This window comes from Notamacropus eugenii, chromosome 2 (assembly GCF_028372415.1).
Source record: "Notamacropus eugenii isolate mMacEug1 chromosome 2, mMacEug1.pri_v2, whole genome shotgun sequence".
Taxonomy (NCBI): domain Eukaryota; kingdom Metazoa; phylum Chordata; class Mammalia; order Diprotodontia; family Macropodidae; genus Notamacropus; species Notamacropus eugenii.
In genome coordinates, this window is record NC_092873.1 from 189,958,871 (window position 1) to 189,971,888 (window position 13,018).

Sequence of the window (13,018 nt, forward strand, 5' to 3'; positions counted from 1 at the left end):
CCCATGTGGGTATAAGTTTGATTAAGGTTAGTAGACGTGCTCCTTCCTAATGCCACCTACCTGTAAGGAGTGAGTATGTTGAGAGGTGGAGGCTGCTCACAAACATTGTAGGTTTCTTGCAATGGAATTGGCAAAGTCTTTCGGTCAAACAGCTGCTGATCTTGAGTCGTGGAACTTCGGAAAGCTTTTCTCATTGTGATGTCTTGTAATGACACTGGAATAGAAAATACAAAGTTGGAGTGTCATGAAACATTTTATCTTGTTTTATATCAATAACTAAATATACTTTAAACACACATTTGTCTACAGGTGGCATGGCTCAGTAAGCTTTGTTTATTGGTTTAAAGTTTAATTATTGTAAAAAAAAATCATCCTTAGAGCTTGCAGTTTCCCAATTGACAGGGAAACTGATAGGAACTAGATCTGTCCTTCTTTGTTTTTTCTCTTGTTACAATGATCTCTCACTCTTTTTATTTTCATCTACGCTTTGTTCCTCCCTTCTTGTTCTGCTTTTAGTCACTGGAGGTTTTTTGTTCAATTCCCCTTAACAACCAATGCAATTAGCTGAATATTATTATTATTCTATAAAGTCCTATGAAAGTATCTCTTTCATATTTAGATGTGTATAACATTATAATTTTAAATTAAATATACAAAAAGGTCACTTTTATGAAAATATCTGAAGTTTAGCTAAAAGTCCACAGTAGGAATGGTACTCACCGTTGTTATTATGAAATTTAAGCACATTAGTATAACAGTTGTTTTCCAGTATAGAGAAAAATGTACATGTATATGAACACACATATTTCCAGACATGAATGTAACAAGCTCTTTGAAAGCAGAGATCATGTTTTCTTCTTTCTATCACTCACAGCATCTTATATTTCTATACAGCAGGTGCTTAATAAATATTTGTTGAATAAATGGAATGACTCCATTTGGTTGAGTACTACAAAATGCATGGGTGAGAAGGAAAACAAAAGAGCAGACAAGTTCTGACAAAAAAGTCATCCTGTGAGTAGCAAGTGGCAACCCAAACACATCGGCCATTTTTGGATGTAGTACACATAGGGGTGGGTGATGAAAAGATGCAAACTTATTCGGTTTACATTAAGTGCCCCTGTTAAAAACAAAAACAAAAACAAAAACCTCACAGGGACTATAACTTGGAAAGTATAGTTCTTCATAGTTAATCTGAATAATGTTTCTTTTAAAATTATCAGGTTCATTAAACCGCAATGAAAATAAATGGTTATCTTTACTTTGGTAACACTATGTAATGAAACTTTGCAAATCAGCATGGTTCATAAAATTTATGCATTCCACTATGCTGACCCTTTAGTTCTGTACTTGTAAATGTTTTTAAACATGATGATTTAATTTCACAAATATTTATTAAGCACTTACAAGGTGGTCTGATTCCTCTTCCCAAACACCAATCCCTTCCTGGTGGTTTGAAAATATTCACATGACAAATGAAATAAATATATACATAAAGCAAAAAGGATATATTTTAGGGTGTTAATTTTAACTTTTTGTTACTGTAAACTTGATAAACAAATAAATCCTTATTAAGTGCCCACAAGGTGGGTCTGATTCCTCTTTCCAAATCCAAATAGAAGGGACCACCCTTCTAGAGTTTTGATTATATTCACATGATTAATGAAATAAATAACATAAGAAAGCAAAACCAACACATTTTGGGGGTGTAAATATTAAGAGAAATTAACATTTCTACATACAAAAGAAACCAAAAGAAAAAAAGGGCCTGCATGTGAAATTGTGAATCTCTATTACATACATCTATTAATATATATGTATACACATATAGTAGTGGTATCACTGGGTAAAAGGGTATGTACCTTAAATTACCAAGGGTATGTGCCCAAATTAATTGACAGGATAGCGGAATCAATTCACAGGTCCATCAACAATTCCTTCCAAACCATGTCACCTCTATTACATTATCTTCCTCATCCCTCTCTCACCAGACCCTGAACACTGCTTGTGGAGATCTGTTGGTGAGGTTTTGGTTTATTTTGGTCAGAATTAGGTCTATACAACCATTTCCAAACCATGCCATAGCTCCAATACTCCCTTCCTTTGTGTGCTGCTTTCCCCATTAAGATATAAGCTCCTGAAAGGCAGAGGTTATCTTTCTTGCCATATCTGTATCCCAGTGCTGGCCCTAAGGGATTAATAAATGTTTATTAATTAGTTAATTTGTGCGCCTGTCCGCCCACATCTAGTCTAATAATTGTTGCCATTTTCTTTTTTTGGTCTTCTTTGTCACCTTGATGGCTTCTGCTTGTGTCAGTCCACGAAACTGCCCTCTCCAAAATGACCCATGATCTCTTAACTGACAAATCCAAAGTCCTTTTCTAAATCCTCATCACTTTCAGCTTCTCTGCTCTAGCATTTCTAATGCTGTTCCTGTTAGTTGCCTACATCTCTTGGATATCAGACCCTTATCAGGGATATCTGCTACAAAATCAGCTTTTAGATTCCTCCTCTTCTCCACAATGCCATATATTTTCTAAGGAAGCTATATGTAATTCTGTCACATGTTAATGACTTGCTACATTTGACAGCAGAAGTGCATTATGTACCATTGGAGGAGAGAGGAATAAATGTGGGATAATTATTTCTAACAAAAGCACTATTAAAAATTCAATCTATATATATCTAAAATTGACATACTTGCATTTACAGTTTCAAATGTAAGAAACGTAAACCAACTGCCAGAACTGGAAAGCCTGATAGTCATTTATCATCACTATATATGAGTATATATCTAGAGTGACTTTGCCTTATACTGTATACATTATTGTTAGAATACTCAAGATACTTTAAAAATACATTTTAGGTAAGGGTTATATAATATGTGAAAGTATGGTTATGCATTACTTTTTACAGCTAGCAACTTTACTACATACTCAATGAAGTTCAAAGCACAAAATACTTGAATCTTTCCTACTCTTCTTTCTCCTCTTGTATTTAGTTACCAAATCTTCTCATTTCTATCTCCAATACGTCTTTTGGATTAGTCTTTTCTTTTCCATCCCAAATGACACCACCTCAATCCAGGCCCTTAACCTTAACGTCTCCCTAACTGGTCTCTCTCTTAAGAGGTCTCACCACAATATCATCATCAGATTGATCCTCCTTTAATCCTATCATGAACCTATACAAAATCTGTCAATGGCTCTGCAAATTTATGTTGGCTTTTAAGGCCCTCCCTAATTGGGCCACGGAGCATCTAGGTAGTTGAGCGGATAGAGTGCTGAGTCTGAAGGCAGGAAGACCTGAATGAAAATCTCACCTGGGAACCTACTAGTGTGATCCTGATCCCTGAACGACTGAATAACAACAATCTGACCTTACTCCATGTAACCACACTTTCCTTCCTTACACAAGCTCTTCCACTCTAGCTAATTCATTCTCCTTCCTATCTTTTGAATGAGGAATATTATGCATCTATGCATTTTGTGATATTCTACATGTGCCTGAAATGCTCTCCTCAAATCCTTTCCATCTATTCAAATCCTTTATGGTCTTTGTTGTTGTTTAGTTGTTTGTAGTCATGTCTGACTCTTCATGACTCATCTGATGTTTTTTGGGAAAAGATACTGCAGTGGTTTGCCACTGCTTTTTCCAGTTTATTTTATGAGGATGAGGAAATTGAGGTAAACAGGGTGAAGTGACTTGCCCAGGGTCACACAGCTAGTAATGTCTGAGGCTAGATTTGAACTCAGGAAGATGAGTGTTCCTGACTCCTGGCCCAGTGCTCTATCCACTGTATCATCTAGTTGCTCTAGAAATGAGGAAATTTTGCTGTTCAGTCATTTCAATCATGTACACCTCTTTGTGATCCCATCTGGTAGCTGCCATATGATCTTTGCTCCACCTTTAAAGCCTTTCCTAGCTACTCCTTAACCTCTCTATTCTCTCAACTCATAAAACAAACACTCACTACTCATCTTGACAATTATATTAACCTTGAATTTTTATTTATCTCTTACATATGAGCTATGTTTTTAAAAGGATCATAAGATCTTTGACAGAAGTGACTGGTTCAATGAATATAAATCTCTTTGCAACTTTAATGAGCTTAACTTGTAAGTTATTATTAGATTTCAATACTCATTCACAGTGTCTAACAGTGGTAAGCAAAGAGTATGTATTTAATATTTGAACTGGATACCTGAAATAACCTTTAATTTTAGCCTGTAAATACATCATGGAATTAAAAACGATGCATAATTACAAGTTTGATTTGATTAGCTTTTATTCATTTACTTAGGATGAAGCTAGAAGATTCCTGAGAGCAGGAATTTGTCTAAATTTTTGTCTTTGTATGAAAGAAAGGAAATGAAGTTAAACAGCAGAATAAAGAGATCATCGTATGGAGTCAGATGACCTGGGTTGGACTCTCAGCTCTGACACTTACTAGCTGTTTGAATCTGGGCAAATTACTTAAATTTTCTCAGTCTATTTCCTTATCTGAAAAATGAGGATAAATAAAACATTTACTACCTCCAACAAGTTGCAGTGAGGAAAATGTTTTGTAAACTGTTTAACACACAATATAAGCTACCACAGATATTATTTATATGTACATGTTAGCTATTATTCAAACATCTTATTTAGAGTTGAGGTTTAGAGATGGAAACATGGTATTTTGAATTGGTAGTTTTTTAGATTCAGTCAATTTTGTAAAATTTCCCTGTCAAGTTATCACACAATGATGCTTTATTTTGATGATCATGTGATCCTGGGTTCTTGAAGGTAATGGTAACAGAGCACAAACTCTGGCTGATTCAACCCACTGGGTCAGACCTCATAGATGGACTTTGTGTTTGTTGTCCAAGGACCAGCTTACTTAAGTTCAGAGATGGCCGGATTGTCTGAAATGTGAATTTACCAGCAACTCTAAAGGTCCAAGGTGAGATGAAACACTTTTCTTCTTTCCTCACTGAGTTCAGTGCCTCTTTTCTTCCTCTCTAAATCCTGCACTCATACTAGAGAGGCTTAACATACATTTTGATACGCCATCAAACAGCCAAATCTCTGATCTTGCAATCACCAAAAAGTATTCCACTTTCATGTTCAAGAACTGTAAAATTCCCTTATTTGACCACAAGCTTTTATCATTTCACCTCTCCCTCTGCCTTGAAACCTCATTCTCACTGTTATTTCTGAACCCTTGACCCTCAGTTCTTTCCTAGGCCATTAACCGTGAATGGGCTCCAGTCATTTCCCTTCCCTTCCTCATCTTTACCTTTTAGTGAACCAATGAAACTCTATACTGTCCTTTTTTTTGAAGTCTGTTGCACCATTATGCTATCACCAAATCCTGCCCTGCCAAGTATCAACCCTAGATTACTCCCACCATCCAATGCCTTAGCTCCTATGCTGCTGAATAAAAACTGGAGACACTCATGAAATTGTGCTGAATGGGTCAACACGTAAAAACAACTTTGTTATATAACATCAACTGGATTCTCATTGCAACTCAGCACGTAAAAACAACTTTGTTATATAACATCAACTGGATTCTCATTGCAACTCAGCATTCTTTTATGCCGCCCTAATCAATTCACTATCCCATTCACCACCTGGGCTTTTCCAAAACTTTTAATATCTCTTCAAACCTCCCCTAGGTACCTGACTGAACCTCCAAATGAAAGCCCTGTCTCACATTTTACTAAAAAAAAAAAAAAAAAATTTAAGTCATTGCCAAAAGAGTCCTCTTATCTTTGCCTCATCTTATGTCAATTAGGTGTTTTCCACCATTATCTCTTCCTTTCATCCTTGTCTCACATGAAGAGGCATCCCTTCTCCTCACCAATCATTCTCCTCTAGATGCACAATCAATCCCATTCCAACCCATCTTCTCCAGCAGATTGTTCCCCCTAATCTTCAGTCTCTCCCATCTACTACTGATCACTTCCCTACTGCATACAAATATGCCCATGTCTCTCCATTTTCAAAAATTCCCACTTGATCTATCCATTCTCACTAGATATCCCATATCTCTCCCATTTTTGTGGTTTCTCCATGAGAATTCCAAAACAACTGGTGTCTCTATTTCCTTTCTTATCACTCTCATAAGACTCTCAACCCCATCATCAATTGAGACTGTTCTCTCCAAAATTATCAATGACCTCTGAATCACCTTTTCTCAGTCCTCATTCTTGAACTCTCTTAAAGTCTTTGACATTATTCATCACTGTTCTTGATATTCTCTTCTAGGTTTGACATTGTTCTCTCCTGGTTCTCTTCCTTCCCATTTGACCACCCCTTCTCAATCTCCTTTGCTTTATACAGGTCATGGTAGATAACCAGCAGTTACCTTCCTTCTCATTAAGACTATTTCATTTTGTGATCTAATTAGTTCCACGGATTCCACTAACCCAGCTCTAACCTCTCCTAGCCTCCAGTCTCACATTTACAAATGCCTAACAGACATTTTGAACTAGATGTCCTATAGACATCTTAAACTCAACATGTCCAGAACTAAATTGATTATCTTTTCCCCCAAGATCTTCCTTCTTTCTAACTTTCCTGTTACTATCAAAAGCACTGTGATCCTCCCAGTTGGTCAGGTTCACAACTTAGGTATCATTCTCAACTCCTCACCGTCTCTCATCTACTCCTCCCCCATTCAATTTGTTGTCAAGGTCTGTGAATTCTATCTTCGTAATATCTCTGGTATATGCTCTTTCATCTGATGCTGCCACCACCCTGGAACCAACTCTCATGACTTCATGCTTGGAATGCTGTAATAGCTTTGTGGTTGGCTTTCCACTCGTCAAGACTTTTTCCACTCCCATCTTTCCTTCACTCAATGGTCAAATGGATCTTACTAAAGTATAGGTCTGAATGAGTCACTCCATCCCATGCCCCCAAACTCCCATTCAACAAACTCATCGTCTCCCTCCTGCCTCCAGGAACAAGTAGAAATTGCTTTATTCAGCATTCAAACTCTCTAAAATCTGGCCTCTTCTCACCTTTTCAGTCTTTTTATATTTTACTCCCCCCCACCCCATTTCCCAATTCAGCGATACTGGCTTCCTTTGCTGTTCCTCAAACCAGACAATGCATCTACCAACTCTGAGCATTTTCATTGGACGTTGATGCCTGGAATTCTCTCCCTCATCATTTCACTATTCTGACTTCCTTCAAGTCACAGCTACAATCTCACCTACTATGAGAGGCAGCTAGATGGGACAATGGATAGCACATTGTTCCTGGAATCAGGAAGACTTGAGTGCCAGTTCAGTTTCAGATACTCACCAGCTGTGTGATCCTCTGTCTCAACTTTCTTATCTCTAAAATGGGTATAATAATAGCACCTACCTTTCAGGGTTGTAAAGATAAAAGGAGATAATATTTATAAAGCGCTTTGTAAACCTTAAAGCACATATACATATTTCCTAGCAATAGCTGTTAAAGATGCCTTTCCTGATCCCCCCTTACTTCTAGTGGTAGGGTGGTAGGCACGATAGCTAGAGTGTTGGACTTGAAGTCAGGAAGACTTAATTTCAAATGCAGCCTCAGATAGTAGCTAGCGATCCTTGTTACTTTACTTCTAAAACTGAGATAAAACACCGGGTTCTTGTGAATATCAAGTAAGATAACATATGGAAAGTGCCTTGTAAAACCTTAAAGAACTATATAAATGCTAACTATTATTAGCTATTAATTATAGCTCCTTGCTTCTGGCGATACCCAATTGATCCTATATATCTTGTTGTACATAGTTGTTTCTATGTTATTTCCCCTCATTATTTCCTTGAAACCTGGGACTTGCTTTTTTTCTTTGTATACTTAGCACTTAGCACACTACCTGGCACATGGTAGGCACTTAAAAAAGCCTGAGTTCAGTTGTTTCAGTTATGTCTGACTCTTCATGACCCCATTTGCAGAGATATTGGAGTGTTTTGCCATTTTGTCTCTGGCTCATTTTACAGACAGAGAAACTGAAGCAAACAGTGTTAAGTGACTTGCCCAAGGTCACACAACTTGTGTCTGAGGACAGATTTGAACTCACAAAGATGAATCTTCCTGACTCCAGATCTGGAACTCTATCCACTGTGTCACCTAGCTGCCCTAAGTACTAAAACTACTAAGTTATAGAGGAACTGTGATTCATATTGGTATAAAGAACTGAAATTAAAATTCCTTGTTGTATTTAAGTATTAATGGAAAATATCAGTTTAATCCCTAGAGTCACTTAAAAAAGAGAGATTCAATTTTATTTTCCTTTTTTTCCTCTCATCTTACATAACTAATATTTTTGACTTTACATTTCTTGACATTATCCATATGTTAAGTTCATGGTGCATTTAGTGCTCATTTTGGCTTTTGTGGATGTCCGATTTTCATTTAAACTTTGAAGTTCACAACATCTTCTTATTCCTATATAGACTCATGAATTTAAAGCTTTCAGAAGAGATTCATGTTAGTGAAAATCAAGTGACTAACAATATATTTTTATTTTGGTGTGTCACTGTCTCTCTCTTTTGAAAAAATAAGTTTTACTGACTCCTGATTTTATATTCATCGTTTCTGGATATAATATAATGACAGCCCACGTCCCTGAACTGAGCTCTCCCTTATAAAAAGAAAAACAATTCTACCATATAACTGATCTTTTAGTTACTCAGCGTTTGGCTTCCCTTTAGTGATTCTCATTTACATTGTTATCATTGTGCATAGTGGGTCTGCACTGAGAGGATGGAATGGATAGGAAAGATGTTATCAAGGTAAAAGAATCAACAGGGTATTTTGAATTCTAGCTTGAGAGAGGTTTAAAGATGTGTCTTCTATAATATTTTAATAACATGGCTGAGCCAATTTTCCAAGGTGAGAAATTTCCAGAGCCTACTGTATATGGCTTCAGAAAACACTTCCATATTTTTGCTAGTTTAAAGCTTTATGTAGCAAGGTATTGACTTTCAGTTGAAGTCTCTTTTAGAATTAAAGATTTTATTTTATACTCGGAAAAGATGCTCTCTCATTCTGAGATAGTATCGGAATTATGTACCTATCAAATTACTTCTAATATATAGATCTGTAAACACATTTTGATGATTCACATTAGTGATAGAAACTAGCTAGAAGCCCATTTAATAATATCTTTATTTGAGGTTTTTGCTTCTGGTCACTTACATCTTGGGACACACTGTCAAAGGAAGGTGGTCCATTCCCTATTCATATGCTTTCTGGCTTCAAGAAATCTACTGATATTTTTCCTCTTAAAGTTTGGATCTACTGAAGTTTCATATTTGAACAAAAGCAAATTACTCATGAGAAATTATTTTTTCTCTGAAGACAGTGACTATTATAGAGCCACATTCAACAACTCTCAAGAGAAGGAAAGTGAAAATTATGTTCTTAGCTCTTATATTTCTTTTGGCAGAGAAAGAAGCTGGCACTTGGGAGACAATAGCATTCAAACGACTCCATCAAGGCTTGAAGGCATGTGATATGCTTTCACACTAAAGGTTCTAAAATTATTTTAACTTGTAACGTAGCTTCTGAATCTCATGTCTCTGGCTTAACATCAAAATGGGAAAAATTTCAGCCTCAAGTCCTGACAATCTGGAACCTTCAAGAGCAGCACTGAATCCATTTAAAGAGGAGATTTCCTACCAGTTTTAAAAAACTGTATTTGACTTGCTCATATAAAGCACAAAAATTCTAAATTAAGGCATTTATAAAAATAATTTACACTCATTTAAAGATTTCTAAAGCAGTTTCATAGAATTTTCACTACTAAGATTAAAAGTATGTAAATGAAATGGAAGAGAGGAAAAGGAAAAAAACATTAAATTTTTGTCAGACCCTACTATATCTGATTGGCCTCAGTCCCTATTTCTTGTCTCTTTCAATCATCCATGTAGATATCAGGGCTTTTCCTTAGCACAAAACTCTTGCTGTCTATCCTGCTGATGTGCATGGAGTTCTGACCCATTCATCCCCCAGTCCCAATTTCTAACCCTTTTCCTGTCTAAGGAGAGTAATTAAATCAGTATTACTATTGCTACTGGAAAGGAAATGACAGTCTATTCTCTTCTAACTTTACTCACAATCTTTACGACTACTCAGACCAAAGCCTCCTTCCTTGGTCACCATTGGTATCTCCAGTAGCTATCACTGTGTCTAGAGCATGGTAGATGCATAAAAATGCTTGTGGATTAACTGTTGTGGATTCACTGATGAATAAACCATATATATCAAGAATCTTTGGAAGAAAAACCTTCATAGCAAAATTGTATATTTTTTGGCTCTGTCCCCAAATATGCTCTTCATTGGATATAAAAAATAATATTTAATCAACATATAATACCATGAGTGAACTTACATTCTTCTTCCTTGGGATCAAGCTGTGTAACACTGACAGATAAACGGTCTACTCGCTCTTGTAAAGAATTGACTCTGAAGGAAAAACTGTGTGCTTCATTAAATAGTTCTCCAAATATATCTTCAGCATACTTACCTACAAAACAAAATATAAATAAGGCAAAAAATGAGCTAGAGATTTTTACATGAGTATTTGATAATAATTGAACATTAAAAAGAATACTAAATTTGACAGATATTTGAAATATCATAAGCTACAAATTCCAAACATTTTCCTGCTTTCAAATATCACCTACTGGATATCTCTATATCATGTTGTCTCCACTCAAGCAACTATCTCTGCCCCCTCCCTACCAGAAAATTGGACTGGAATCATCTTGGGCTTTCATAGGTTAATTTGATTCAGCCTTATTCCAGACTCATACCTGATCTAGGCGTTCAAAGCAGTTCTTGGCTGTCCCTGTGCTGTGCCTACCTATGTAAACCCTACTTGCTTCCCACTCTCCTTTAGGTTGTCTCCTCCCCTCAGTAAAATGTAAACTCTTCATGGGCAGGGGATATTTTAATTACTTGTATTTGTATTAGCACTATACCTGGCACAAAGTAGGTCCTTAATGAATGTTTATTGACTAACAACACATTACTATAAGAGCAAAGTGAATATCCTAAAGTAAGCTATAATACAAGACATCTACACCAGTACAGTAACTCTCAGAGATCTCCCTATGAAACATGCTTAGGTTTTTATATTCCATTTTCAATGGACTAGCAGTTGTTAAATTTAGTCATCTAGTCAATTTAGGTTAAAATTTAGTTTTCATCCAAACCCCAAATATCCTAGTTGAAAATGAGAAATCAAATTTAATTCTAAAAATCTAATTAGTCAATTAGCCTGGGGATTTATAATTGAAAATAATCATTACATTTGCAATAACAAGAATGAAAACACTTTCATATAACGAGATGATCCAAAATACCAATAATTATCAGATTATATAAAATTATATTTTTAAAGAGATATTTTAGGCCTGAAAGTGTCCTATAGATTAAATTCCATGACACTAATTGCATACTTGGCTCTATAATAATACATTACATTGCCTTTTCTCTAAGAAATCAGGATCATCACAATGAAGGACTCCTGAGTTATGTAGGGTTGCTTACCCCACATACATGGACCCCAAGTGCCAGACCTTTTGAGTTCTTGTGTTTGGATTTTTATATTTCTTGGTCATCTCTCATTGCTGTCAGCTGTCCTTTCTTACCACTGTAACTAACTGTATCTGATTGTGACACCTTCCTTACCATGCATCCCTTATCTCTTTCTATTTTGTGGTTTTCAATTATATGAGGTCTCTAGAACCAGAAAAGAATGATTTTTAGAGCTCTGGGTGTCCAATAAAAATAAAGAGGTGGTGAAGTCCTCTCCTATGAATAAAATACACTAATTTTATTTAGAGAACGGAATCTGTGATTTCTATTTTGGCTTACTTTCTAATTCTCAGCTAAATTCTGGGTAAGCAAGGTTGCTGGATAGTTGGGACCTTGATAGATGAATTTTACTTTGTTATAACACATTTCCCAGCTGTCTTGGGCTATTCCTGTGGGTGGGATCCTCCAATTTCATAAACTAAGTTCCTAGAACTTGACTCAACTCTTTCTTTCCACCCAAGAATTAATTGTATTTATAGAGACTGGCTCCAATTTTATGCTTTGCCAAAAGGTGCTATAACACTATATGCTCTAGAATGAAAATAAGTTTAAAATGACAAATTACATAAAATGAATCAACTTCATTCTATAGATTACAAATGCTAAACTGTACTATACTGAGGCAGCTAGTGGAGGGAGTGCTGGGTCAGGAGTCAGGAAGACCCAAGTTCAAATATGGCCTCAGATACTAGCTGTGTGGTCCTGTGCAAGTCACTTAACTTCTGTTTGCCTCAGTTTCCTCAACTATAAAATGGGGACAATAACAGAACCTACTTCACAGGGTTGTTTTGAGGATCAAATGAAATCCCATCTGTAAAGAACTTAGCACAGTGCCTGGCATGTAGTAGGCACTATTTAAACACTTATAACCTTCCTTTCCCTTATATTGAGTGAATTTTAGATGGGGTACACCTGTATGCTATCTGAAATATTTTGCTACTGTTCAAAGAAAAATGTTATCGTATGCTGTTTTGCCTCCAGATAGTATTTTCTAATTTTCAATTCAATGTCTGAACATAGAATCTTTGATCACATAATTCCTGACGTAGCCATGTATTTTTTAATGGATTACAATTATACATGCAATGTTATATTAGTTGCGACACATGTGTAAGCTTGCCAATTCCTCTTAAACTACAAGCTCACCCTAATGGTTGTCATGATAATCATTACTCCTTGGGAAATCTAGAAGACCAAAGTGATACTCCAGTGAACACATCTGGGATCTCAGCAATGTGGGTACACCCTCTGGTAAGAGAGTTTGCAGCTTTTCTATGGATTCTCATCCTATGCAAGTCTTCTTCATATCTTTATATAAATCCATCATAGGGGGCACATGTACATACTTGAGGCCTTTCTCTAAGTCTCCTTAAACATGGGTATACTAGGGCAGCAGATAGGCTAACCTTCTGTTAGCTCAAATAAGACAAAGTCT

General features: G+C 36.1%; 1 protein-coding gene across 3 annotated transcripts in view; it reads right to left on the minus strand.

Moving 5' to 3' along the window:
- The window catches only part of WASF1 (WASP family member 1), a 143,440-nt gene that overhangs the window by 16,247 nt on the left and 114,175 nt on the right, over positions 1-13,018 (minus strand). For all 3 annotated transcript variants that reach the window (XM_072643042.1, XM_072643043.1, XM_072643041.1), the window contains exons 5-6: positions 10,373-10,507; positions 61-214 (exon numbers count right to left, since the gene is read on the minus strand). In XM_072643042.1, the coding sequence (XP_072499143.1) occupies positions 61-214; positions 10,373-10,507 (289 nt within the window). The remainder of the gene's footprint in view (positions 1-60; positions 215-10,372; positions 10,508-13,018) is intronic.